The sequence below is a fragment of the Lynx canadensis genome, chromosome E1 (genome assembly GCF_007474595.2).
Source record: "Lynx canadensis isolate LIC74 chromosome E1, mLynCan4.pri.v2, whole genome shotgun sequence".
Lineage (NCBI taxonomy): Eukaryota > Metazoa > Chordata > Mammalia > Carnivora > Felidae > Lynx > Lynx canadensis.
In genome coordinates, this window is record NC_044316.2 from 2,864,122 (window position 1) to 2,891,755 (window position 27,634).

The following is a 27,634-nucleotide window of genomic DNA, read 5'->3' on the forward strand; positions in this document are numbered from 1 at the left end:
CCACGAGATCATGACCTGAGCTCAAGTCGCAGGCCGAACCGACTAAGCCACCCAGGCGCCCCTGGAGAACATCTCTGTAATTCATTAATTGTTACTTATAATAATTATCAATTCTTGCTACATCCCTTCCAATAAAGAATCTTTATTGTTCCAAGTATATTTTCTGAACAAGAACTCATAGCTCCCCATGAAAAATTTGTGTTGGGATACCTAAAATATCTGAGATTAAAAGGATCACTACTGGAAAGCTGCAATAGACGTTCCAACATTTGTATTTTAGGAGAAAATCCATACACTTTGGGAAAAGCAAAATCACAGGAACGCTGAGGTTTGTATTTTTTTCGTATGTAGAAACAAATCTTTTTCCCCCCTTTCTTTCTCCGAAAAATATCAACATACATCTAAAATTGCAAGCTTTCGTGACCCCGACGTGATTTGAACACGCAACCTTCTGATCTGGAGTCAGACGCGCTACCGTTGCGCCACGAGGCCTCCCCGAGCCGGGGGCTGCACGGATCTCGTGAACAGATCGATCGTCAGCGATAAGGGGCGGAGCCACAGCCTCAGGACCGGCCCCGAAGGTTCTGTCCGAGTCCTTTCGAGAGCCGGGAGTGAACACCTAGGAATCAAAGCTCCTACTGTGGGTAGATGTGCTCAGGCGCGCTTGGCGCAAGGCTCAGTTCTTCAACCTTGCGACACGTGGGGTTCGCCCAACAGAGAAGCGATCTGTGCGTTTGGGACTTGTTTCTGGGGGTGACAAAGCCCACGCGGTGTCGCGGCAGTCCTGGCCCCCAGACAAGTCTTAGATATAACCGAGGCTCTCCCAGTGACTCCGAAAGCCCTTCACATAGGTACTCTGAACTTCGGTTTCTCATCTGTAGGCTGCGTGCCACCTGCCGCCTCGGTCGCGGCTTCGTTGACGTGCGTCCTGCGCTCGAGTTCGGAGGGGGCTTCTCGCAGGCCCCGCGCCTGCGCACGTTCGGAAGTTCTAGCGTCGGGAGCAAGGTTCGCCAGCGGGCGTTGGTGGTATAGTGGTGAGCATAGCTGCCTTCCAAGCAGTTGACCCGGGTTCGATTCCCGGCCAACGCAATAGCCTTCAGTTTTAGAACTTTTCGCCGCCCTCTCCGGGATCAGGGGTCTGCCGGGATCCTCTGGCCACCACAGAGGGCTGCGCGCCGAGCTTTTAGAACGAGTGAGGACCCACTATCTTTTACCTTCTTCCTTCCCTTTCTTTCCTCTTATTAAAAAAAAAAAAAAAAAAAAAAAAAAAAATCACCACCCCACACCCCAGGACGGTTGCTCGGTTGCAAGTGGGATTTGTTACAGGAAGAAGAGAAAAGGGCAAAAGGCGACCCGCTTCTCCCCGTCGGGGAATCGAACCCCGGTCTCCCGCGTGACAGGCGGGGATACTCACCACTATACTAACGAGGAAGGAGCTGAAGAACATGCTCTGCGACTCGAGGATCTGGTGCCCAGCGCGCCCTGGGCCGGGGCTTTGCTCCCTCCGGCCGCTGGGACAAACCTGCGAGAGCTCCTGACGGCGACTGAGCGACTCGGGAAGCAGACCGCCTGCGAGGCCGCGGAGACCCGACTTCCGACAGGTTCCGCCCCCACTCGGGTCCACCCCACGTCACGCACAGCCCCAGCCGCCGCGCCAGAATGAGCGGGGTTGGCCCGGGTCCGCACGCGGCCCTGCGCACCCCGGCCTGGACCGGCTGTGCCCCGCGAGCTCCCTACGGCCGCCGGGTGTGCGAACAGAACAAAAGAGCTCCCAGCGCACCTGTTCCAGGCTGTCCGCTCGCTTGGCGGGGTCGCGGATCCGCCTGCACGCCGGGCGCCGTTCCCGCTCGCCAGGCCCCGGCCGCACTCGCCCTTCGCGCCAAAACCGAAGCCGGGCTCGTCCGGGATTTGAACCCGGGACCTCTCGCACCCGAAGCGAGAATCATACCCCTAGACCAACGAGCCGACGTGTAAGTGCGCTCGCGGACGCCTTTAGAGGTCGTACCAGGCTCGCCGCGGTCCGAGGGCCACGGCTCACGGCGGGGGAGCGGCCCCGGCGCGCCCGCAGGGACCACCCGCCCGGTGCCGCGGACTCGCGAGCCGGGTCCGGGAATCACCGCTCCCGCCAGCGAACGCCGACTCCTCCCAGGAAATAACGTCGGGGAAGTAGGAGGGAGTGGTCTCGGCCTCCCCCCACCGCCGCGCGGCTCTCCGGGACTGCCTTGAGCACCCGAGTTTCCGCTTCCCTGTGGTCATTGTCTCGGTGCCACTCCATAACCTGGGGGCTCAACTCTTGCCGCCTGCTCCCGGCGTCCTCGGACCCAGTCCTCTGGCGCAGAGCTTTAAAGATAGGCGGTGGAGATGCTTGGTTGGGGACAATGAATGAGCCCTGAGATTCCTAGGTGGACATCTGCTCCTCTATCTGTCCTGCACCTGTCCATCCTCCTGAAGCGACCAGCAGGGCAGGTGCCCAGGCAAGGGAATAATTCCCGGGGCCAAGAAGACCCACGGAGGAGGAGTCATTGAGATGAGTGGCTGGCGGGGCGGGGTAGGGGACAGGCTTTCCAACCTGCGTGATTGGGGACGAGGTGCCAGGTCTGACGACCAGGGCCGTCCCTGCCGTCCAACAGCCCCACCAGCACTGCCTCCAGGATTTCCCGCCTGCACAGTCAGGCTCCCCCTACCCTCCCGTCCACCCTCCGCTGTCCGCTTACCTCCTAGGATGGCCGGGAAGGTGACCCTTCTACCTGCCGTCTAAGACCCCCAGAAAGGTGCTCGGAGGCAAACGCCGGCAGGAGTGTGGTCTAAGGCCAGCACACCCGGCCTTGGGGCCTCGCAGGGTCTCCCCGGCTGCTATCCCCTCTCAGGGTCTCTAAGCTCTAACTACACTCACCACGCTGTCACCTGGGGGCTGCCTGGAGTCCCCGCAGGAGCTGGTGGAGTCCGCTGCCCGCCACCTGCTCTGCCTTCCCTGCTCTTCCAGCGGGGATCTGGGAGCATCTCTGGGCTGAACCATTTTGCTCCATCGCCCAGTCCTGTGATTTGTGGGGCCCTTCCTCCTGCCCCGCCCACAGGCACTTTAGTGAGGAGACCTCAGTTCACTGCTTGGCTTTTTTCTTTTCCCAGTGTCCCTGGCCAGGCGACGGGGAAGGGGAGCAGAGAGCAGCCCATCCTGTCCCGTCAGCGTCCCAGGCCTTTTCAAGTGGATGAAGCGCTCGGGGCTGGTCTTCTGACATCTGCCTCCCCTTTACCCTTTCGTCATTTCTCTCTCCTCCCCTTGGGCGCCAGCTTTCCCCCAGGTCTCTAGTTACCACTCTCTCACCTGGTCTCAGGCACCTAATCTACGCAGAGGCCGAGCCCTACATTCCTCAAAGAACATGGTCCTTTTCCCTAGAAAAACGCATACAGCATCAGAGAGTTCACCCACTCCCTGAAGCCCCACCCATGGACCCCACTCTTAGGATCCAAGAACTGAGGTGTAAACTGATTACTGTTGAATTTGCTGTGTTTTAGATTTTAACAGGAGCCAAAGCTTTGCCCGGAGAAATGGAGTTCTAAGCTGCGGCTTCGGGTAGTCACAGTTGCTTGAAAAAGACTGGGTGGGAAAGAGCGAAAAAATATTCTTGGTGAATTGGAGTTGTTTGCACCTCTGCCCCCAGCACTTCGCTAAAGTGCTAAAGATCTGCGGCTCTATCCTGAATATCTGCCTCTTTTCAGACTCTACATCCGGCCATTTACTACATCCGACCATTTACCGACCATAAACATGCCTTGCATTTAACCCCTCCTTTCCATGTCTTCTACAACTGCCCTGGTGCAAGCCTTTGACATTTCTATCACCAACCGTCTCCGCCCTCCCCCCCCCACACACACGCACACTCTGATCCCTGTGTTATTCTTTTACGTAGCATCTATCTAGTGTATTGTCTAATTTAATATTTAAAACACCTTCGTTGTGTTTATTGTTCCCTGCTGTATTTCCAGCACCTGGAACACTGGCTGATATACAGTACTCGTCGTTTAAGAGAACGTGTGGCAAATTTCCACTGGTCTTCAAGACTTAGCTCACCTCCTCCAGAAAGCCTCCCCTGATCACTCTCTACTCTTAGTCCCCATGAGATGCTCCTTCTCTCCGTGTTGTCACAGCATCCTGTCCCTGCCCTGAGCGCATTGGGTTGTGATTTCCTCTTCCTTCTCACGAGCCCTTGGAGAAAACGGGGTGTGCCTTGACGCACATAATGCGGTCCACGTTTTAGCACGAACTTTGGGTGGTGCGGCATCGAGACCTGTCATCTCCAGAGAGCAATTCCTTCTAGACCATACTTCTGCTCAGACATTTTAGAATGGTTCGGGAGCCAAAGGCTTGTATCAACGTATCGAGATCTTTCTGCCTGTCTTCCAGGAAGGTTTAGGCCCTGCCAACCGCTTACTTCCTGCCTCCTCCATCCACAGCCTTTCGAGATCGGCTTCAGGGTTCCAGAAGTGCGCCCCCAGGGCTTCCGCGCTTGACCTTGTGGAACCACCCCCCCCCCCCCCGCAAAGACCGCTCTTCGGCTCTCACCCTGCCCGCATTCGTGGTGCCAGCCCGTCAGCACCCTCTTGGAGGAAAGCGGATGGCACGGTTTCTCTGCTAACTCCTAACCCTGACTTTCCGCTAGTATAATAAGACCAATGAAGGTAACTGTGCGTGAAAGAGCAGCATATACAATATGCACCGTCCCCAAATTCTTTCTAATGAAAAAAAGTATTAAAAATACATATGTACATATGTAATTTTGAGGCCCCAGCCCCCCAAAATACAACGAAGAACCACACCAAACAAGGCGGCTCAGGCGCCCCGGGGCGTCCTGGGGTAGAGACTGGGCGGGGGCGGGGGTGGGGGCTCCTCTCGCGGGGTTCGAGGCTAGCCCACCCGCACAGCCGGTGCCACAGCAGCTGCTCAAAGGAAGACGTAGGCCGGGTCGGAGGGGCGAGCTTTTGGAGCGGTGGTGTCCCGGGAGTGGCAAGTCGTTTCAGCGGGGAATCTGGGTGCTCCGAGGGCGGAACTGGAGCCCTTGCTCCCCTGGTGTAAAAAGCACCCCATACACCCATTAAAGAATATGGATTTACCGACAAAACGTTAAAAACCCCCGCTAGGGCTGAAATAAAGGCACCGCTGGGATTCGAACCCAGGATCTCCTGTTTACTAGACAGGCGCTTTAACCAACTAAGCCACGGCGCCAAACACACCCGGCTTCCTTCCGAAGCTGCACTACAGGAATAGAGCGCTCGGAGCGCGGCCGCGGCACCTTCAGACTTTTCTAAAACTAGTTTCCGCAGAGCGGCGGGATTCGGCATCGCCCTCTCGCCGCGGGATGCCCACAGGGTCGAAAGGAATAAAACAGACGTATGAACCCTAGGCAGAAGTGCTGGCTCGGGGTATCCCCGGGAGTGTAGGATCCCTGACATCCAGATTCTGCGGGATCGGTCCCTGACCTTGGACACAGAGGGACGCGGCCAGAACGTCGGAGAAGCAAAAGCATGCGTAGTCGGCAGGATTCGAACCTGCGCGGGGAGACCCCAATGGATTTCTAGTCCATCGCCTTAACCACTCGGCCACGACTACACCGTCTGAGGGAAGTCCTCGTGCTAGCCTTTCTCAGTTCACAAACCCTGCAGACACGGCCCCGAGCAACTTTGGGGTTCGGGAGCCGAGAGCGCGGATACAGCACCAGCAGGGAACTTGGAGCCGCCGCGCCCCGCCCCGCCTCCCTGGGCTCCTCCGCCGGGACCTGACCCTGTCCCCCACCGCCTCCCGGGGAAGGCTCCCTCCGCCCGGGCACCTCCCTTCCAAGCCTGGCAGTGTGCTAGCGATTTGAGAGGCGGTGGGTGCCATGTCGTCTGCGATCAAAAGTCATCGGTTCCGCGCAGAAACTTGTGGGTTGTAAACAGCAGGTGTGCGGAGGGGAGGAGGGATGGGTAAGGGGGGGTAAGAAAAAAAAAAAAAAAAAAAGATAATAAAAAGACCGCTGTGGCCCGTACGGGGATCGAACCCGCGACCTTGGCGTTATTAGCACCACGCTCTAACCAACTGAGCTAACCGGCCAGCTGCGCCAAAAGGGTGCCTCAAGTCTCTACATATGCATCACTCAAGTATAGGCAATGCCACCAGAAGACCCACGACGTCACCACCGGTTTCCTAGATGCGAACTGGAAGCGACCCCTAACGGCCAGTTAAGGACGCCTCTGAACGCCTCTAAGAGGCGACATGGCTGTAGCTCTCCAAGTAGGGAGCAGCTCCCAAGAAAGAACCAGACCACCAGCCAGATGCATCATCACCCTCAAATTTACTGCTCCTGCCAACTCCTGAATCGATGGGTTCGGACTTCAGAATTCCTGCCGGTCTCAGGGTTTTGACCAATGATCTGCCTGGCCTATAAGAAACCCTTAGCCCTGATAGCGGGGCAGCGGGGGGGTCCCCAACACAGGCACCCCAGCTTCCTCATGTGTCCTGCTAGTGCTTGGCACCCCCCTTCCCCCCCGTACCCATCGTGTTCTCCCCAGCCCTCTAGGCTGGTGCACTTGGCTTCTCCCTGGGCCCAACCTTGCTGGCTGAGACCATCATAGCCACCTCGTCTACCCTGCCCTCCACTCCCCAATTTCTTCCCTTTAAGGCATGACTTTTGGTTATCTTTGTTGGACCAGAAGCTCTTCTCTAAACCGATTTTGCCACTAGCAACAAACAAGAACTGAAATGATGGGCTGGCTGCCTGGAGGTCAGGAGGCCTGGGACCCTGAGAAAAGCAAGAGTGAGATACATCACCAGAGCTTTATTGCAGGCCAAGGGGCCTATCACAAATACCCCCCACCAAGGCAGAACCCAGGTGCTCAGGGCCACCTGTCAGGGCCAATGCCTTGACCCCTACCAGAAAAGAAGTATCAAGAGTGCCAGGATTTGCCCATTTCAACAATTTCAAGGCAGACTGGCACCAGAACAGAAAACTGTAGGAGGACAGCAGTTTGTGAATTCAGGGACCTGGGGTCCCAGTGCGATCACAGAACAGGTAAGGGGACAACGAGGGGAGGAGATGGGCAGGGGCCTCAGGGCCTCCAACACCGCGGGAAGGACTTTCAGGCCACCCTTGAAGTCCCCGTTAGCAGGACAAGGAAAAGGCTCCCAGGGAGCTGGGGTGCTTGGGCTCCTGGATGGAAAGGCAGGACAGCTGGATCCTGGGATTCACACGAGTCAGGAGAGTCAGCTCCCCACACTGGAACCGCTGTAGCCGAGGAGGTTCTGCAACGGGAAGAGAGGAAAGTGTATGTCCTCTGCGCGTGGTCTGTCATCCCCGTCCGCTGTCTTCCTCCCCAGTTCTGGAAATGCCCCCAGCAATCGCTCGCTCTTCCCCCTTCCTCCTGGGACCCACCTGTCTACACACCCCTCCTCCCTTACCCAACACGGTGACCATGGAGGATTTCCTCTCAAGCTCAAAGGAAAGCACAACAGGACGGAGGACAGAAAAGCTGGTACAAAGCGTCCGGAGGAAGAGGACCAAAGGCTCATCAATCTTGGCTGAAGACTAGAAAGGCAGACTCAGGATTAAGCAGAATTCAATTTTTAACTTTTTTTTTCCCCAGAAAAATTTTTTTTTTTCAAATTCTTGAACTTTCTACCAAACCCGTGGGAATCTGGGTATCCAGCCCCCCACCTCCCAGCCACGTCTCACCTCCACCTGGGCTCCAGGACCTGTAAATTGCAAGGCCACCTTCCCCGGCCCACGGACACACTCCAGGAGGGACGTCCACTCACTGGGACAGAGCCCTAGAGCCGTTGCCACGTGATGATTCTTACAGGTGACCAAAGCCTCGGCAGTGCCGTCCTCTACCAGGAGCCTGGGGGAAGGAGGGGCCGGGGAGAAGCAAGAACTCCCACGGCAAACCCCGGTGCCCTGGGGGGACCCGACACACCTCTCTGCCCGCCCCCCCCACCCCGGCCCCGTCTTAACTCATTTTTCTTTAGTTCATCCATCCCCAAATACTTATGAAGCAATTCCCACAAGCCAGGAACTGTGCTAACAACAGGAGAGCAGACAGACGAAGCCGCGTAGAAAAGAAATCAATGGAGCGATGGGTGCCCACCTTGTGCGCTCACCTGACGCTGGCCTGGATTATGGACGTCTGTGTGGGGCAGGTCGAGCCCTGACGAGCACACCTTCCCTGCAGTGAGGACAGAGGTTGGACAAACCCACCTGGGCCCATCACAACTCCCTGCCACCCTGTGCCCGGCTCGCCTGGCCCCGCCCGTACCTGGGGGCAGAGGCTGGTACAGTGAGCACAAACCCACAGGAGCTGAAGGCTGAAGACAGAAACGATATGGCAAGAGGCGGTGGCCTGGAACGGGGCCCGGCTCCCCTGCAGTAGTTCAGCCAGGAAGATGCGGGGCAGGGGAGCACTGAAGACAGGGAGAGAGAGAGGTCAAGAACAGCCCACAGGGGTGAAAGCGAGCGAGGTCTGGGTCTGGAAGGACCGAGCAGGCACAGAGACGGGGACAGCGGTGGCTTCTGTAGTCTCCGGGAAGCCTCATGACCCATTTTGCATCCTGACCTCTGACCACTGATCATTGCACAGGCTTGACCCAAGGTGTCAGCCAAGGAAGACAGCTACATTTTAGGCTGAAAAGCCTGGAAGGGCTTAGAACACTGAATCTTTCTGGGTAAAACAGTAATTCTCAGCATTTTTATTCAGGGCAGAGGAAACCCTTCTGACTCAACATGCCCCACTAGCACTGGAGACTAGTTAGGGCAAAACTCCCAGAGCCAGGACCACATGGAGGAAGCGGATGCAAGGCCACGAGGTCTGGGGATCGGGGCCTGGGGCACCGACCTGATGCTGGTCTCCGGGGGGAAGCTCAGGACCTGCAGGTAAGTGGATGGCCGGAAGCAACAGTAAACATTATGGGATCTGCAAGCGGAGGAGGAAGAGCGATGAGGGAAAGAAGCCAAGCGAGACCAGAACAGACACCGGGGTCACAGGCTCAGACCCCTGAGGGATGCGCTCTGGCCCCGGCCCCGCCAAAGCAGAGGGAGGAAGGAGGCAAGGACCGGCCCGGAGCGTCCCTCGAGGGGAGAGGGCACGCACGGCACGCGGACAGCACGGACAGCACGTCAAAGGGACGGCGGGAGAACCGCGTCAGCGGGGAGGGGAGGCAGAGCCAGCCCCACAGATCCGCACCTGGAAATCTTTTTCTCCAGCTGGCCAAAGTAGACTCGGGCTCCTGGAAGGAGTCCCAGCGGGGGAGGCAAGTGTGGGTCTTTGATGTAGATGTCCAGGTGAGGGGGGAACTGACAGTCGGCAACCCGCACAGCTACGGTCAGCTTCACGCACCCCCTCGAGGTCCGAGCGGTGCCTACGGAAGGAGAGGGGAGGGTCGGTGGCATCTGCGAGGACCACAAAGTCCCCGCTAACCTATTTCTCACCCCCCAAAGGAGGCATCGTTACCAGGCTTTGTCCAGAAAGGGGCCGGAAACGGTTCACACAGTGTGCGTGACAAAACCTCAGCTGAGAAGGACACCAGGGAATTGGTGTGGCTGTCGGGTCACAGAAATACAGGAACGACAGAGTAAGAAAGCAGAGAACGGGAAGAGATTTGAGAACAAGCCACTGCTTACACTAAAAAGGCTCTTCCTTGTCAATTTCTTCATTTTTTTTAACATTTCCTTTTACTGCTACAGCTTTTCCTCAGTTGTGAGAAAGTCTGCTCACGATCTTCTCAGAACAAGAACTTGCCAGGGGGGAAGCCAGGCCTGAATCACCACTTCCACCTCCCGAGGACGCCATTCCTCTAGGAGCTAAAGCACGCCCAAGAGACGCACGCTACGGCGGAGAACGCTGTCCACCCAACCCAGCCGCGGGGAGAGGAGAGCGAGCGGCCAGAGCGGCCGGCGAGGCCGGCGGACATTTACTCGCCACTGAGCAGGTCGGCCAGCGAGGTCTCGGGCAGGGCCTTGTTGGCGTCAGGCGCGGCGGGGAGGTCCCGGCTGCTCTCAAGTTCCACGGTCCACTCGTCCCGCACAGTGAGGCAGGACGTGCAGCCGGCCAGCTCCAGAGGACGCTGCGGGACGCAGGACGGCCCGCCCTCCGCGAACAACAGTGGCGTCTGCCGGGGACAGGAAGACAACTTGGTGAGTGCGTCCTGCTCCAGAGGGAGGCTCACAAAATACTGGGGCGATTTTGCTTTCCTTCTGGAGCCTGGTGAGAGAAGCCGTCCAGATTCAGACAGGCTTTCCGCCTTTCCTCCGGGAGACCTCGACACTAGCCGGGCACTGCCGCTTGCTCTCCAGACCCCAAGGCGAAAAAGCCGTCCGGGGAAGGGTGAATGAAGGACGAGGCGGGACACTCACGGGAGGGCCAGGAGCCACCAGTCGGTACACTCGACCCGGGTGCAAGAACTCGAACCAGCGGATGGAGGAGCCACGGAAGACTAAGAGAACCTGGGGGGGAGGGAGGGAGGGAGGGAGGGAGGTGCTGGGGCCTCCGGCAGGAGCTAGGGGCACGGGATGCCAGGCCCCAGATCCCCACAGTCCAGGTTACCTTCTGATCCTTGCTCTCATCTCCCTCGGGCTCAGGTGGGCCCCATGCAGTCCCCTCCTTCCTCTGGGTGCCCCCAAGCCAGCGCCCTGATACGTAGAAGCTGAGAATGGGCTTGGGCACCTCTGGACTAGCTCCTGGGAGGACACCGAAGTTCCTCTTCATCAGTGCCTCCTTGTGGGACAGCAAGAACAGTCGGCTCTGTTCTGTGGGAGGGCCCTCTGGCAGGGCGGGCTCTGTCTGAGAAGGTGCGAGGGAGGCGGCTGAGAGAAGCAAGGGTCTCGGCACAGGCAGGATCAGGGCGTCAGCCAGGAAGAACTGGATGTAGACCCTGTTGGGAGAGACAAGGAGGAGAGGTTTCTCAGAGGTGCAGGCGCTGGGTGTCGTGGGCCCCAGACGCCCGCCACCCGCACCAGGCCCTTCCCTTCCCTTCCCTTCCCCTTGGAGGCTCAGGGGATCGCCGCCGCCCGGAAGGGCCGACCTGGCCTGCTGCTTCTGGATGAAGCCCGCCATGCTCAGCTCCTTACAAGAAGGGAAGGTGCTCCTGACGTTCCTCTCTATGATCAACTGGAACTTCTCTGTCCGCACCAAGCAGCCTAGAGAGAAAGTTTTCTCTTTTGGCGAGGGGAGAGAGTGATGGGCTGGGAAGTGGAGGAGACTACCCGGCAGGCCTCACCGCCCAGTCCAGGCCCGAGTTGCTCCCCTAACACGACGTGAGGGCCCAGGCCTGCCCCCCTCCTGAGATGCCATCCCCAAGGGAGAAACTGTCCTGGCCACGTGTCCAGGCCTGCCCCCGGCCTCCTCGGCCTCAATTCCACTTTCTCACAAATCCCTACAGGGCCTGTCCCTTGGTCTAAAAAACTTCCCTTTACAGGAACTTTCCCGGTCTACAAATCTCAGCAAATCCAAAGAAGACCATCACTCTCCCAAACTAAGAAGCGTCATCTGCCGTGCACATCAGGAGCTACGGTAGGAGAGATGAACACTGGGAATTGGAGTCCTCGCTAGAAAAACCCTGACTCCGGTCCTCTGCCAGTACTGGTGTCCCGGACTTGTCCCCGAACTTGTGGTTCAACATATGCCACTTCGCATCTCGAGAAAATCCCAGGAGATGCCCCCTCCCCAACCCTGCTGTTCTGAGACCCTCCCCGTCCACCATCTTCTCGCCACTTCTGAACTCCAAACCTATGAGCCGGGAGTCGCTGATGGGCTGAGAGTGCTTGGCCAGGATTACGCAGGGGAGGGAACCGCTTCTGTCCCGAAGCTGCAGGCAGCCTTTGTGAGATGAAGCCGCCAGCAGCCCAATTAAAATCTGCAGGGGGACGAAAGACAAGGTATCAAGTATTTAGCAAACACTCAGCATCTACTATGCTCCAGACGCCGCCAAATGTTAGCTACAAAGTGAACAGAAAAGACGCAGTTTCTGACCTCAAAGAACTCGTATCGGGTGGGGAAGACAGATATAAAAAAACACACACGCACGTTCACACGTTCAGGAGCGGGGCAGAAAGCATACGAATCAAGGTTGGAAGTAGGAGACCGTACGGGGCCTCACAGGACACAGGAAGGAGGGTGGGTTTATGTCACGAGCACTGGCAGAAACAAAAAAGGATTGAGAGCAAGAGAGCTTTGTGAGCCCAGGGAGGTTTTAGCCCACTCTCCCGTCTGCCGCAGGGAGAACGAACGGATCGGGTTGACAAGAGACGGGCGGTGTAAGTAGGAGGCTAGTGCGGCCACAATGACGAGAAAGGGCGACGACAGCGGCAGGGAGGGCGGCAAAAACAGGGGTCCCTGAGCCCTGCTGGCGCCCCACCTACCTGGGGCGGGTGGAAGGTGGAGGGCAGCAGAGAGAGCCAGGACCACGACAGACGCTGGTTGAGCTGGCCGCTGGTCAGATGAGAGGCCTCCGGGAGGGGCAGGAGGGTCTTAGCGTCAAAGGCGGCCCAGGCCCTGCACCGGCCTTGGTCTTTCAGGGTGGCCAGAGTAGGGAAAGAGCAAGGGGTCTGCAGCCGCGTGTACTGTCGGGGAGAGCAGAGCAGTCACACCGCGCGCCCCGCGGTACGCTGGCCCTGCCACCCACCTCGCCTTCCCCGCACACGCTCGTACCTTCTGTAGGGGACAGTGATGTGGATCTTCGAGGATCTCCTTGTGGGCATTGCGACGGCTGCTGCCCGGCGGAGCTAGAACGTCCAGGACGGGGGCCAGAAGCTGCAGCCCCGGGCTGGGGTTCCCAGGACAGGAGTGCTGCAGGAGCTGGTGGTGTCTCAGCACGTGGGGACACAGCCTTGGCCAGGAGGAGAGGCGGTCGTGACCCCCAAAGGCAGAGGCACCTCTTCCACTCCCAGGAGGCGTCCTGCCCCCCGGGCCCCCGCCCAGACCCCTGTCCTCACTTGCAGGCCAGCTCCTCCAGTGCCTTGGTGGCCCACAGGTACAGGGGGAGTCCCAGCTGACGTTCCCACACCAGCTGCTCATACAGGGAGGCCCCCTGGGCCTGGTGGAACGACTGAGTCTCAGGCTTCTGGCAAGAGAAGCCCCGGAGCAGGATGGCGCCGTGGAGGCAGGGGGCCAGCACTGGCCGTCTCGTCCCCCCGCCCACGGACTGCAGCAGGTGAACGTCCTGGAGCTGGAGGAAAGCAGGACACGTGAAGAAGCAGAGGGGAAGCCCTCAACCGAACGAGCCCGGCAGAGTCACCGCGGTCCCCCAGCCCGGCCTCCGGGGGAAACGTGACTTCTCCCACACCGGCACCTCCTTCCGGCCCCCCTGCGCCTCGCCCCGTCACAAACCCTCCCCTGCGGAGAGCCCTCACCTCCCACGAGCTCTACTCTGCTTTTCGGCGGCCGGGAGGCCCCTGGCGGGTGCTGGGCCACCACTCAGCAGCTGCCTGAGACCGTCCTGGCCCCACGCATGTCGTTCGGTCCCAGCATCACCTCCTCTATTCGAAGGCCCTTCCTGACCTGAGCCCAAACTGTTCTTGGCACAAGTCTGCCAACCCCACCCTCCAACACACAGTCTCTTTCTATGTTTTTGCTGTAGACGTTCCTATACCCTGCTGCTAGTGCAAAAAACAAAACAAAACAAAAAGCCCAGTCCATAAAGGCAGGGGGAGTTGCCGAGAGGACCTCTGAGCCGACCCCTCACCTACCTCCAGGGAGACTCCCGGCCGCACCACCTTCCTGAGGCTGTGGAACTGCTGGTAGGCGAGGCAGAGCGCCAGCTGCCCGTCCATCTCGTAGAGGCCGGCCGGCTGACTCAGCACGCCAGTGACCTTTCCCTGCCAACACGCCAAAGGTCCCGTCGGTCGCGATTTCCTCCCTCCTTGGAGACCCGCCTTTCCTGCCCCCCGAACTCTCGGATCTCTCCTTCGCGCTCACCGTGTACGACAAGAGCGTAGAGTTCCGGACAAGAGCTGCTTCCCTGTCCCCGTCCTGGGAGCTGCTGGGCGCGGGGAGTGGCGGGGGGTCAGCCTCCAAGAGGGGTCCATCCAGCTCCAGCTCCAGCTCCCGCACACACTCCGGTCGCAGGGGCAGCAGATGGGAGGAGGGACTGGTCGTCCAAACGCGGTAACAGTGGCCGCGGATCCTGACCACTCGCAAGGCTGTCAGCACATAGGACCTACCAGGCCAGAGGGCTCGGTGCCACACCAGCTGGGCAGGGATCTGGCTCGTGCAGGGGCAGGCAACACGGTACATGAGACGCTTCCCACGACACTGCCCCTCTGCCAGAGTCTCTTTCCATCATGACTTGACTTCCAAGACCTGCTCCTCGTGAATTCTGTTCTGCGTCTTCAGCGGCCCTGTCTGCCAGTTAACTCTTAACCTTCTGGATCTCTTCCCTCTCACAGAAGATGCCACATGTTTCCCAATCCCTCCCTGAAGATACAAACCATCCCACCCAAACAGGGAAACATCCCATCCCAAAATTACAGCTTTTGCATTTCCCCATCCCACCTTGTAAACGTACAGATGACTCTCATTTACTTAACCCACACGTACGGAGCACATACGTATTCAGTGTTGGAAAAGACGTTAAGGGAAATACAATAGATTGGACCCTCTTTCCCCGCATACTTTAAACCACTGGGGAACGCAGACACAAACTCAAGTAATGATACGGGGCCATATGCGATCAAGTGTCAAAAACCACACACATTCCGCAAGGTTCTGGGGAAAGAGAGAGGTGACCATGGGTTGGAATGATCAGGAAGACTCAGTGAAAGAAGCTGGCCCCTGCCCAGGGTCCTGAAGGATGTCTCTGCTTTGTCAAAGCGGAGAGGAGAGAGAAGGGGGATTCGCGCAGGGGGCAACATAAAGATGTCCGAAACTCAGGACAAGCAAGGCAGTGAGAACATGGTCCAAGATGGAGAAGGATCGCTCCTGGGAGTCTCAGGACACAAGATGGGAGAGCCCAGAGGAGAGAAAAAACCCAGAAATGACAAGCTGAAAACTTCATTTTATAGGAAAATGAGAGACATCAAAAGTACAAAAAGAAAATAAGCCTCGGAGAGCAGGGTATCCTATGGACTGGAGCAGTGTGGTTGTTGAAACTCACGCACCAGGGGAAGACAGACGGTTCTCAAATGCAACAACCTTCTAGGGCCGAGAGAACACACAGCCATTCGCAGGAGCTTTGAAACCCTCTGCCTACTCGGGACACCTGAACCCCCCGGTCTCCTGTGCTCCACCTCACAGACCTCCATCTGTACTGTGCAACTGGGTGAGACCACCGACCAGAGGCCACCGACCAGACCGTGGACGCGAGGTATTGACGCCTCGTCGCGAGGTATTGCTAAGACCTCACCTAAGCTTACGGCTTGTGCAGGACAAGTAGTTAAGAGCGGTTTGACTGCACAGACGGGTGCCTCTGCTCCTCCCCCACTGCCCTCTGCTCCACAGACTTCCTTCCACTCTCACCAGGACAGCCAATGCGCAGCCCCTCCGCCTTCACTCAAGACGCCGAGCACTTCTTTCCTCTGTGTGAGTGCCAGGATCTGAACGCGGACCCCGAGCCCTGCCCTGTCGGCCTCCCTTCGCCCCGAGCCTACCAGCAGCACACCGGCACTGCTCTGTTTCCTCAACTCCTCTTCTAAGGCAAAAGCCCCACTTGAGGAAGTCGGGCCCCCGTTACCCCAGTGCCAAACACTCTCCGGCGGGGCCGCTGTTTAGCAGCCTCGTGTCCCCAGATACCTAGCAACAGCAGGGACCCTGAACCTTTTCTTCTCTTTTCAGAGTCCAGTCCTTCATTTTCAAGAGATGATCTCAGCTCCTCCATCACAGAAGAGATTCCCTGGGGTCATCTAGGGCGACAGTACGTCTCCAATATGTCTCCTCCTCAGCCTATAAATATAGCAAGATCACTCCTCCCCTGTTCAGGCCAACTCTGCCCTGAACAGCATTTCCCGTGGTCTCTAGGGGACGGGAAACAGTCTAACGTAAAGAAAATACAGAGGCTCCTCCATAACCCAGGAGGAAAGACCAGACCAGAAATTTAGGCGGCCTCTAAGCGGTTTTAGTTTTAGTCGTTGCAGGTTCCTTGAACACGCTAATAACTGCCACTTAAGCTCATGACACATACGGACACGAGAATTCTGACCGCGCTACCACGTTTCAGAACTGCCTTTCCTGACATGCACAGAAGAGAGTCTTTTTAGCCTTTAATCGTTTCAAATGCTTTTGAAACACTATTCAGATAATCATGTAAGTCGTAAGACAGTAAGTACCAAGTTTTCAAAAAAGTGCACACTGCAAAAAAATTTCAGGAAGCACACATACTTGGAGCGCCTGGATGGCTCGGTCGGTCGAGTGTCTGGCTCTTGATTTCAGCTCAGGTCGTGATCCCAGGATCGTGGGATCAAGCCCCAGGCTGGGCTCTGTGCTGAGTATGGAACCTGCTTAAGACTCTTTTCTCCCTCTCCCCTGCCCCTCTTCCCCACTCGTGCTCGGTCTCTCACTCTTAAAAAAAAGAAAAAAAAAAAAAAACGCACATATTTGATGTCTTAACGGTGCTAAAACGTATCCTTTTCTAATGCAGGGGAAAAACAAGCGATTCTGGCAGGTCTGAAAGAGTCACCCACGGTACACAAGTCATCCACTCAGACGAACTACACAGCAGAGAAGTCTGCCCCCTGCTTCCTGTGCGTCGGAATGATGTTCCCTAGACTCCTCCTTCAACAACGCCGTCCTAGAAAACTGCTCCCCGAGTTGCCTTCCTCTCCTACTGCTCTCTCTCCTGCAAAGAGCCCTGACGGCCCCTCTGCGACTCCACAGCCCGAACGGACCCCAGTCCTCACCTGCACGACGACGGACACGAGGCTGCCAGCTGGCGAGGATCCACCAAGAGACAGGACAAAGTGAGCTTTCTTCTGACTCCTCACCAGAGCGCTCACGCGAACCAGCTTCCCGGCCAGGTTGGGCTGCACGCCTCTGAGCTTGCCTCTAAAGAAGGAAGAAAGAGGAGAGGGAGAAGTCCTTTCCATTTCTTTTTCCCTGTAGATGCCTTCCCTTCCGCCATAAATAACCTAGTGGTGATTTAAAACTGCCAAAGCGATCATTCCCAAGACTCCCTTCAAACTCTTCCTGACCTTAGATGAGGCAAACTTCACGTGAAGACACCCACTCCCGATACCCAGAGAGGCCCCATCGCCCCCCTCATCTGGAACACTCCAGCCGTCCTGCTCCCAGAACCTTTCTCCCCTCCTCCCACCAGCCCACCCCCTCCTCCCAGCTGCGTGGCGCTCTGTCCTCCCCCCGACAGGGAAGGACTACCTGTGCCTGAGCAGGCGGGAAGCAGTCTCTGGATAGAGAACAGAGAGAGGGCTGAGGGAGCTCGGACTGCTGGTCAGGGGGAGCACTGGCACTGGAGCACTCAAGAGCTCCAAGTGTCCTTCCCCTGAAGAACTCCACCTGGGAGGAGGGAGGTAGCTCCAACTGGGGAACAGAAAGAGATGGCCCAACCAAGAAAGGTCCAGATCTATGAGCTAGAAAAAACCAAGAGCAAGGGTTAGCCAGGACCCTAGCGTCCCATCCACCCTTCTCCACCTTTCTTCCCTCAGAGACTTAATTTCCTCGCTCCCTAGATACCATTCTTGTTAGGATCTGAGCATCCGACCTTCACCTTCCTACTCACCTCACAGCCCAGGACACCAGTGTTATCTTTCACATAGAGGTCTCCTTTCCTGCACTCTTGTTCCAAGTCCCCTGACAGGTCTGTTAGTGTCCCTAAGAGTAACAGCCGCTCCCGGGGTAGGGGAGTCCCACTTGGTCCAGCCTCTTGGGCCCAAGCCTGGTATGCATTACTGCTCCAGGACAGGTGGCTGCAGCATGGGAGGTTTTGGTGGGTCTTGAGGTCCTGTACTGAGACAAAGCTGCAGAGGGAAGGGAGCAGAGGTCCTGCAAAGCCATATCCAAGCCTAGAAAATTATCCTTAACCCCAACAAATCCCCCAAGTTCCCAAAGAAAAGTCAACAGAAAACATGGACGAAGAGAGGAGTTTGACTCAAGGGCAAAAGCCCCAAGGGCGGGGACGCTCAGTCGGTTGAGCATCGGATTTTTGATTTCGGCTCAGGTCGTGATCCTGGGGTTGTGGGATCGAGCCCTGAGTCAGGCTCCGTGTTGAGCATGGAGTCTGCTTAGGATTCTCTCTCCCTCCCTCTACTCCTCTCCTCAGCTCACTCACTCTCTCTCTAAAGTTAAAAACAACCAAGGGGCACTTGGGCGGCTCAGTCCATTAAGCATCTGATTTCAGTTCAGGTCCTGATCTCACAGTTCATGAGTTTGAGCCCCATGTCGGGCTCTGTGCAGACAGCTCAGACAGAGCCTGGAGCCTGCTTCAGATTCTGTGTCTCCCTCTCTCTCTCTCTCTCGCCCCACCCCTGCTCAGGCTCTGTCTTTCTCTGTCTCAAAAATAAACATTAAAAACAAACAACAAAAAAGCCTTAGGGCTAAAAGCCTAAGGACATGAGGATGGGGTCTAGGCCCAAAGACTAGGTAGTAAGGCAGGCAGGAAGAAAGTCGGTGCTGAGTGACATTTTGAACAAGACGGAGCTACAGGGGACCCAGGAACACAAAGGAGTAAAAGAACAGCCCGAGGGCAGGAGTGTGGGGATAACAATGGCCACACTCAGCTCCCCTGATGGTGTCTGGTTTCTTAGCTCCACAGAGAACTCCAGTGCAGCCACCATGGCCTGTGCCTGATGGCTCGACCTCAGTGGCCCCGGCCAGGCTTCCTTCCTGGTCTGGGAGATCACAGAACTCTCGACTGGCGGGGAAGCAGAGGCTGAGACGGGAGTCGCTTTCAAGAGCTCCCCGATCTCAGAAGATGCTTAGGATCAGCCGTTCCCAAGGCAAGTGCTGCAACACCGCCCACCACTATCCATGACGAGGCGGGGCGTGGATAACGTGGTAACAGGCGAACTTATCACGGTCGGGACAGATTCACACCTGTAATCCTGTGACTGCACACACTGGCATGCTCACCATCTTCTGAGCAGAAAGAAGAGAAAGGATAAAGATACAGAACGTCGTAACTCACCCTCCTCTGTAGCACGAACATGACCCCCGTGTGGGTACCAACAGCGGGGAACGCTGTCCTAGACGGCCCACTCCCCTTCCACACCTGCTTCCTTCTCTCCCACACGGATGTGCACAACATAAAAGGCACAGATGGTAACTAGTATGTGTCGAGTCCCTGTTACATACACACGATGCTGGGCCCGTTCCCGCTCAGTGATTCACTGAAGCTTCACCCCAAATCACTGTAAACACTACCAGCGAGGAAACTTTGAGAAGTCAGGAACCCAGGGGCGTAGGTGGCAAAGCCAAGGGTGCCTCGCTCAAAAGCCCATGTTCTTTTCCTGTTTCTCTACTGCTCTAACGGCCCGGGACAAAGCAAGTGGAGACACCTTCAGAACAGAAAACAGTAAGGACAGGGGTCACTCTCCCCAGACTCTTCAGGGTCTAGGTCAGGAAACTGAAGGTGAGAACTTCAAATCCTTGCATCTGTCACTGCTCTCCAACTTTCACTGCCTAACATACTGCCTGGCACACTGCAGGCACATGACCAAGGAGAAAGGAAAAAGATGATTAAAATCTTTGAACCTGTCAAACAATTCCTGTTTGATCCCCACCCACCGTTCTTTACAGACTCACTTCTACGTAAACTGCCATCGATTTTCCGTTTATCTTGAAAACAACAAGAAACTTCAAAAAGCTTCCAACTTTCCTAACAATTCCTGACTTCCCGCTTCTCCATTGTTCTAGCAACGCCAGAATCTGGAGAGATTCGGATCTCTTTCGTCTTAGACTGATCGCAGAGGCCACGAGGCGCATACTCGGCTCACCTGCGGGAGACTCTACGCCACTGCCAGAGGCTGCACAACCTCCTCTACTAGGACTAATCAGTAAGTAGTTCTCTGTCCCCGGGCCCTTCCCATGTTAGCAGGACAGTTTTGTCCTGAGACTTCATCCCGTGTTTACATAAACAACGTATTTAACCTTAATAGTTACGGACGTGGACGAGAACTGTAGGAAAAGATGGGAAACCAGAGGCCCATGGATTAGGATGAGAAGAGTTACACAGGAAGAAAAGTGCCCCCAGGCAAGCGTGTCCTGAGAAATTACTTTGGGATTCAAATAAGACATCATTTCATACCCATCAAAGAGGCAAAAAAACCCATTTTTTGGGGGCACCTGGGTGGTCAGTCGGTTGAGCGTCCGACTTCGCTCAGGTCACGATCTCACGGTCCGTGAGTTCGAGCCCCGCATCAGGCTCTGTGCTGACAGCTCAGAGCCTGGAGCCTGCTTCAGATTCTGTGTCTCCCTCTCTCTCTGGCCCTCCCCCCGTTCATGCTCTGTCTCTCTCTGTCTCAAAAATAAATAAATGTTAAAAAAAAAAAATTAAAAAAAAAAAAAAACAAACCCATTTTTTTAAACAAACCCCAGATTTGGAAAAGGTTCCGGATGTAGACGTATACCGCTACGTGTATCCGCTGGTACAACTCCACCCACGGGAAAGCAACGTGCAAACGGCTAGTGAGGCCACTGTGTGCACACCCGCGGAGCCTGCACTCCCCTTCAGGACAGTGGGTGCTGCTGGAGAAGGGCAGGGAACCGGATCAGGGTAGAGCGCTTAGGAGACTCCACCGAATCTGTCACGCTTCACTTCTCGTAAAGAAGAACTGAGGGGCGCCTGGGTGGCTCAGATCATGATCTCGGGGTTCGTGGTTCGAGCCCCAGATCACGCTCTGCAACGACAGCGTGGAGCCTGCTTGAGATTCTCTCTCTGCGTCTCTCTCTGCCCCTCTCCTGCTCATTCTCTCTCACGCTCTCTCAGAATAAATAAACTTGAAAAAATAAAAATAACAAAGAACTGGAGCCAACACGGCAAACGTGAAGGTTTTCAAAAGGTGAGCAGGAGTACTGACTGTATGACGCAGCAAGCGCACTGCTTCATCGGAGGACTTCCACACGCAGCACCTTCTCAACGAAGGAAGCAGTGCGTTGATTTACATTCTGGCGGACCAGCATGCGTAGTTACCATCGGCTTATAACAAATCCACGGCTGAGAAAACAAGTCAGAATTCTGAAAATGACGTTTCGGATAACAGAGTACCGTTAGGCTGTCTTCTCACCAAAGATCCCTCGCCTTTGCGGAGACAGAGCACAGGGCCGAGTGACGTCAAACGGCCATAAGCAGGGTCAGCCCAGGGAAAAAGTATCCTACGCTCGAGTAAGTTTGGGAGATGCCTAATTAAACAAAGCTAAACAGATCTGCACCTTTTTTTACTTTTTAGAGGACAAACAGTGATACGTATATTCACATCATAACAGAATACCATGCAGCAGTAAAAGAGAGGAGCTAGAGCCATCATTAGGAGTGAGTCTCACGAGCACGAGGCACAAAAAGCAAATTGCAGAGGATATATAAGGTACGGTGCCATTTATATAAAAGCAAAAAGTATGCAAAACTCTACAGTATACTGCTTAGGGACAGACACACGTGCAATAAAAACATACTGGATGGCTCGGTAGATTGAGCGTCTGACTTCAGCTCAGGTCATGATCTCACGGTTCGTAGGTTCAAGCCCCACAGTGGGCTCTGTGCTGGCAGCATGGAGCCAGCTTCAGATCCTCTGTCCCCCTCTCCCTCTCTGCCCCTACCCTGCACACGAGTGTGCACGCACACGCTCTCTCTAAAATAGACCTGAGAAAACATATAGACGTACGTGTATGTAGAATGCGTATACATTTATATAGAAATAAAAACACAGGAATTAACACACCCCATATTTGAGATAGTGGTTCCTTCCGTGAGGAAGTAATTGAATTTCTTTTCACAGGCCTTTCAGAGCCTTTAATACGTTAATGAGCCTTGTGACTTTCCCAGAGAAGGTTATCACATGTTCAGTGTCTCTTAAACTCATTTAGCCATGGAACCCTTTTCTTGTGGTAACTTATTAACACTGTCTTGAACAGTTTAAGAAACACAAGCGTTGTAAAAAAACAAAAACTAAATACCTTCAGAAGACTTGAAACTCCAGTTTCAAACACAACTAATCTGCACTTGCTGACGTCTTAATGCTCCATACCTTAGTTTCCTAATACACAAAAGAATATCAACCTCTCCACCTTGGGGGTCCTTTTTCCAAATTTTCTGTCTTTCCGTCTTCCTCCCTCTTCTCCTTGTCCCTAACAAGACTGATGTCCCTTGACATCAGTCAATTAAGGAGAACCACAGGTAAGGAAAGCAGCGTAATGGAGGCTGGAGGAACCCAGCAGAAGGGGCTCGATAGACCTTTTCCTCCTGGTAGCACAGCTTCCCCTCAGGCTTGTCATTTTCCCCTTAACTACAGGTCATTCCGTTTCAGTCCCAAAGTTAACTTCCTCTCTTAGAGAGCCCGCCTCTCCTTACCTGTAGCTGAGGGGCAGGGGAAAACCCTGGTTCTTTCCCTGGGACAACCAGATGGTCTTCACACAGTCAATTACCAACTGAGTCAACTGGACATCGGGCTCCGTGCCAGCTGGACACAGGGTCTCTTGGATGAAGGTCCGGGCAGCCTCAAGCCAGGCCTGCTCCTGAGGAAAGTGAATCTAGTTAAAACATCTTCCTAACCGACCTGCCCACCAATGAAATTTGGGGAATAAAGTAATAAAAAGAGAAATTAAGAGGGCACGTAAATAAAGAAAACAAGCCGCCGAGTTGAGCCATTAGAAGAAACCTTAGGCGTGACGTAATTCAGTCACACCTCAGGTCTGACCTCCTTCTCCTGTAGGTGCCATGTGATAACCAATTGCCCCGCTGGAGCTATGCAGGTGGCCTTACACTGCTCTGTGACACCCCCGTGGGTCTCCCCCAACATCTTGGACATACGTCTAAGATCCATGATCACAAGGTACAACATAGTGGTATCCCATCTTACGTGGGGTCTGGTTCTAAAGCCAGCAACTTGAGAAATACTCAAAATCACCCTTGAAAAAAATCCTTTCTGTTGCTCATAAAGAATATGACAAGGGGGGGGGGCGGGGCGCCTGGGTGGCTCAGTCAGTTAAGCGTCCTACCTCGGCTCAGGTCATGATCTCGAGATTCGGGAGTTCAAGCTCTGAGTCGGGCTCTGTGCTGACAGCTTGGAGCCTGGAGCCTGCTTCAGATTCTGTCTCCCTCTCTCTCTGCCCCTCCCCACTCTGTCTCTGTGTCTCTCTCTCAAGGGTAAACATTTAAAAAAAAAAAAAATGACACGGTATCCTACGGTAACAAGTATATTTAAACATACTGCATTATAAGCAGTATATAAAAAGGACACAATATATTTTTTTTTAATTTTTTTTTAACATTTATTTATTTTTGAGACAGAGAGAGACAGAGCACGAACGGGGGAGGGTCAGAGAGAGAGGGAGACACAGAATCCGAAACAGGCTCCAGGCTCTGAGCTGTCAGCACAGAGTGCGACGCGGGGCTTGAACTCACGGACCGCGAGATCATGACCTGAGCCGAAGTCGGACGCTCAACCGACTGAGCCACCCAGGCGCCCCAGGACACAATATAATTAAAAAAATTTTTTTAATATTTATTTTTCAGGGAGAGAGACAGAGACAGAGCATGAGCAGGGGAGGGGCAGAGAGCGAGGGAGACAGAATCAGAAGGAGGCTCCAGTCTTTGAGCTGTCAGCACAGAGCCCGATGTGGGGCTCGAACTCACAAGCTGTGAGATCATGACCTGAGCCAAAGTCGGATGCTAAACCAACTGAGCCATCAAGCACTCCTAATTTTTAATCATTTATTTTTTTTAGTCAAGTATATACACGTGAGTTCCCATAAGCTAAATCAACGTTAAGATATAATCCCACTGGATTTGTTTTCTGCTCTGTCTTTTCAGCTCAGATGTAGGCTTCCTAAAGAGCACATGAACCACTTTATATACCTACCACACATTCTGGACACACGGTTGTCTGTCTATAGATAGCTCTAGAAAAGGGGACCAGTTTGGCCTACTTCCAATGCTGGTTTCCTTCGTTTTAAAATTCTGACAGAGTTCAACAGTACTGAGGGGCAGGACCTTTATTCCAATCCCCAGTGATAATTCTAAACCATCACAGCTCAATCCCTGTTCCTCCAGCGCTCTTCTATTAACCTTCTGGTCAATCCTCCACATTCAGTCAATCTTTAGCAGCCTGAGAAACCAGTCTTCACGTTCTAGTGACTTCAGTGTTCTTGCAAACAGCCCTACCACTAAACCTCACCTTCACTCCACCTTCGCTAAACACTGTCACTCATGGCCATGGATATCAAAATTGGGGCACCTAGGGGCGCCTGGGTGACTCAGCTGGTTGAGCGTCTGACTCTTCATTTTGGCTCAAGTCATGATCCCAGGGTTGTGGGACTGAGTCCAGGGTCAGGCTCCGCGCTGACAGTACGGAGCATGCTTGGGATTCTCTCTCTTTAAAATAAAATGTAGGGGCGCCTGGGTGGCGCAGTCGGTTAAGCCTCCGACTTCAGCCAGGTCACGATCTCGCGGTCCGTGAGTTCGAGCCCCGCGTCAGGCTCTGGGCTGATGGCTCAGAGCCTGGAACCTGTTTCCGATTCTGTGTCTCCCTCTCTCTCTGCCCCTCCCCCGTTCATGCTCTGTCTCTCTCTGTCCCAAAAATAAATAAACGTTGAAAAATAAATAAATAAATAAAATGTAAGGGGCATCTGGGTGGCTCAGTCGGTTAAGCATCCGACTTCAGCTCAGGTCACGATCTCGCGGTCTGTGGGTTCGAGCCCCACATCGGGCTCTGGGCTGATGGCTCAGAGCCTGGAGCCTGCTTCTGATTCTGTGTCTCCCTCTCTCTCTGCCCCTCCCCCGCTCATGCTCTGTTTTTTTCTGTCTCAAAAATAAATAAACGTTAAAAAAAATTTTTTTTTAATAAAATGTAAAAAAAAAAAAAAAAAAAATTGAGGCACCTGGCTGGCTCAGTCAGTAGAGCAGGTGACTCTTGATTGTGAGTTGGAGCCCCCACGTTGGGTGTAGAGACTGCTTAAAAATAAAGTCTTTAGGGGCGCCTGGGTGGCGCAGTCGGTTAAGCGGCCGACTTCAGCCAGGTCGCGATCTCGCGGTCCGTGAGTTCGAGCCCCGCGTCGGGCTCTGGGCTGATGGCTCAGAGCCTGGAGCCTGTTTCCGATTCTGCGTCTCCCTCGCTCTCTGCCCCTCCCCCATTCATGCTCTGTCTCTCTCTGTCCCAAAAATAAATAAACGTTGAAAAAAAAAAATTAAAAAAAAAAAAAATAATAAAGTCTTTAAGAGGCACCTGTGTGGCTTCATCGGTTAAGCTTCCAACTTCAGCTCAAGTCATGATCTCATGGTTCGTGAGCTCGAGCCTCACATCAGGCTCTGTGCTAACAGCTCAGAGCCTGGAGCCTGCTTCGGATTCTGTGTCTCCCTCTTTCTCTGTCCCTCCCCCACTCACGCTGTCTCTATCTCTCTCAAGAATAAATAAGCATTTAAAAAATTTCAAAATAAATAAGGTCTTTATTTTATTTTTTATTTTTTTTAACGTTTGTTTATTTTTGAGACAGAGAGAGACAGAGCATGAACGGGGGAGAGTCAGAGAGAGAGGGAGACACAGAATCTGAAACAGGCTCCAGGCTCTGAGCAGTCAGCACAGAGCCTGACGCGGGGCTCGAACCCACGGACCGTGAGATCATGACCTGAGCCGAAGTCGGACGCTTAACCAACAGAGCCACCCAGGCGCCCCTAAATAAGGTCTTTAAAAAAAATTGGAGGGGCACCTGGATGGCTCAGTTAAGCACCCCACTTCACTCAGGTCATGGTCAGTGGGTTCCAGCCCCGTGTTGAGCTCTGTGCTGACAGCTCGGAGCCTGGAGCCTGCTTCGGATTCTGTGTCTCCCTCTCTCTGCCCCTCACCACTCATGCTCTGTGTCTCTTTCTCTCAAAAATAAACATTGAAAAAAAATTTTTTTTTAAATTGGCCCATGCCATCATTCAGCACTGCCTCACCAACGTAAGGAGAGCCTCACCCAGACTCTCATATTTTCTGTCTTCTTTTCTAGCTCCTGAGGGCCTGTCCACTACTTGGCACTGAATATACTACTTGGCATTGAATGTACTACTGTTTTTCAAAGTGTCGCCACTGCCTCGGAATCACCCAAGTTTCTTTTTGTTTTTTAATGTTCTGAGCTATCAGCACAGAGCCCGACGCGGGGCTCGAACTCATGGAACCGCGACATCATGACCTGAGCCGAAGTTGGACGCCTAACCAACTGAACTAACCAGGTGCCCCAGAATCACCTAAGTTTTATTAAAAATGTGAATTCATGGATCTCACATGCTGAATCAGAATCCTGGCAGGAGCGGGGGACACAGAAATCTCTATTTTAAATACGCTTCCCCAGATCAGTACCGATAAAAGCTGAAGTTTGAGAACACTATACATTTTTCCCTCAACGACCTCAGCCACTGGATGTCTTTAGTAGCCATCCATAGATGCGAATTTAGCTGAGCTCTATCTCAAGCTCTAATAACATCCGTCTGCCTACCCGATTCTTCACCTCGCCAACGTACAGGCACCACACATCCCAGCACTGTGCTTTTCAAAAAAAAAAAAAAAAACCACTCCTCTTCCAACGTTCACTAACTGGCAAGTTGCACCCTCACCAAATAATTCTACCCTGAAACCCCAAGTCCTCCTTTAATGCCTTCCTTTCCCTACACAAGACCCAAGTCCTTTAGATAGACTCTATCTCCTTTTTTTTTTTTTTTTTAAACTGTCTTCACTTCTGGAACCTCAACATTGCTGCCTTGGTCGGGGTCACCATCCTCTCTCACTGCTTTTCAACCACAGCCTTCTAACTGGTACTCTGCACCGCTATCTCAGGAAAGGAAAACTCCAATCGCTCTTCTGCTTAAAACCCTCCACTAACTCCCGATTATCCTCAGTTTAGGGTCGCTATTTAGCAAGACTTCTAAGACGGTCAGCTCTCACTCCTCCATCACCACCCAACTGAACTTGAGTTTTTCAGAGATACCTGTTTCTATCTCTTGCTTCTGAACATGTCTTTGCCTCCGCCTTGAAACCTCTTTCAGCGCTTTTTCTGCCTGGCTAACCCCTACGTGCGCTTCGGGTCTCAGACGTTTTTTCTCGATCGTCGTTATTCCTTCACCCTGCAGCTGCGTCAGGGGCCTCCCCCCCGGAACCCTCAGCCCCACCGGGCTCCACGAGTCCGCTCCCGGCTTCGCCACGGGCTGGAAGCCTGCAGAGTGGGCGGAGACGTGTCCGAGGCTCCCAGCTGGCGCCCCGGGAACAAACAAACACATTCGCAGAAACCAGCGACGGTGGGAGGAAGGACAGCCTCCCAGGCCCCCCTCGCCCGGGCGCGGCCGGGGCAGGCACGGAGGCAAAGAAACATGGTGGAGGGAGCAGGAGAAAGGGGAGAATCCGGGCGCACGAGGAAAAAGGGACGAAGGACGGAGAACGGCACTCACGGAGTCGGGAGCCGGAGCCGTGGCGGCCTCCATGATGCGCCCGAGGCTACGCCCAGGGAGAGCCCGCTAACGGCCGTCGCGCGAGGGCTCTCGGGAAGG

General features: G+C 54.6%; 1 protein-coding gene, 1 long non-coding RNA gene and 7 other non-coding genes across 15 annotated transcripts; 1 reads left to right on the forward strand and 8 right to left on the reverse strand.

Annotated features, from left to right (window-relative positions):
• Positions 1-126: 126 nt before the first annotated feature.
• LOC115500405 lies at positions 127-2,128 on the reverse strand. The gene is made up of 2 exons (XR_003964527.1): positions 1,415-2,128; positions 127-1,180 (listed from the first exon to the last, which is right to left on the reverse strand). It is a non-coding gene; the product is annotated as an uncharacterized LOC115500405 (long non-coding RNA).
• TRNAW-CCA lies at positions 421-492 on the reverse strand. The gene has a single exon. It is a non-coding gene; the product is annotated as a tRNA-Trp (tRNA).
• On the forward strand, positions 1,018-1,089 carry TRNAG-UCC. The gene has a single exon. It is a non-coding gene; the product is annotated as a tRNA-Gly (tRNA).
• Positions 1,360-1,431, reverse strand: TRNAD-GUC. Its single transcript has one exon. It is a non-coding gene; the product is annotated as a tRNA-Asp (tRNA).
• TRNAP-CGG lies at positions 1,894-1,965 on the reverse strand. Its single transcript has one exon. It is a non-coding gene; the product is annotated as a tRNA-Pro (tRNA).
• A 3,019-nt stretch (positions 2,129-5,147) lies between the features above and the next one.
• TRNAT-AGU lies at positions 5,148-5,221 on the reverse strand. The gene has a single exon. It is a non-coding gene; the product is annotated as a tRNA-Thr (tRNA).
• Positions 5,222-5,523: 302 nt separating this feature from the next.
• On the reverse strand, positions 5,524-5,605 carry TRNAS-AGA. The gene has a single exon. It is a non-coding gene; the product is annotated as a tRNA-Ser (tRNA).
• A 406-nt stretch (positions 5,606-6,011) lies between these two features.
• TRNAI-AAU lies at positions 6,012-6,085 on the reverse strand. Its single transcript has one exon. It is a non-coding gene; the product is annotated as a tRNA-Ile (tRNA).
• A 704-nt stretch (positions 6,086-6,789) lies between these two features.
• CTC1 (CST telomere replication complex component 1) lies at positions 6,790-27,620 on the reverse strand. Of its 7 annotated transcripts, XM_030294769.1 has the most exons (23): positions 27,536-27,620; positions 22,469-22,632; positions 17,687-17,924; positions 17,326-17,537; positions 16,851-16,995; positions 13,936-14,220; positions 13,707-13,835; positions 12,954-13,186; positions 12,670-12,847; positions 12,381-12,581; positions 11,749-11,875; positions 11,045-11,159; positions 10,567-10,894; positions 10,377-10,466; positions 9,939-10,132; positions 9,475-9,563; positions 9,208-9,382; positions 8,860-8,937; positions 8,284-8,428; positions 8,129-8,193; positions 7,704-7,869; positions 7,430-7,556; positions 6,790-7,273 (listed from the first exon to the last, which is right to left on the reverse strand). In XM_030294769.1, the coding sequence occupies exons 1-23, from the start codon at positions 27,566-27,568 to the stop codon at positions 7,134-7,136; spliced, it is 3,657 nt and encodes a 1,218-aa protein (XP_030150629.1). In that variant the 5' UTR covers positions 27,569-27,620; the 3' UTR covers positions 6,790-7,133. The 7 variants fall into 7 exon arrangements, with proteins under 7 accessions (XP_030150629.1, XP_030150631.1, XP_030150634.1 ...); XM_030294770.1 differs by lacking the exons at positions 6,790-7,273; positions 7,430-7,556 and having other exon boundaries at positions 7,777-7,869; positions 8,116-8,193; XM_030294773.1 differs by lacking the exons at positions 6,790-7,273; positions 7,430-7,556; positions 8,284-8,428 and having other exon boundaries at positions 7,777-7,869; positions 8,116-8,193.
• Positions 27,621-27,634: the final 14 nt, after the last annotated feature.

Coding starts and splice junctions, on each gene's coding strand:
- CTC1 (XM_030294769.1), bottom strand. CDS start 27,568: ATGGAGGCCGCCACGGCTCCGGCTCCCGACTCC. Junction 8,938..9,207: donor CTGGAGAAAAAGATTTCCAG/GTGCGGATCTGT, acceptor CTCCGCTTGCAG/ATCCCATAATGTTTACTGTT. Junction 7,870..8,128: donor ATAATCCAGGCCAGCGTCAG/GTGAGCGCACAA, acceptor TCCTTCCCCCAG/GCTCCTGGTAGAGGACGGCA.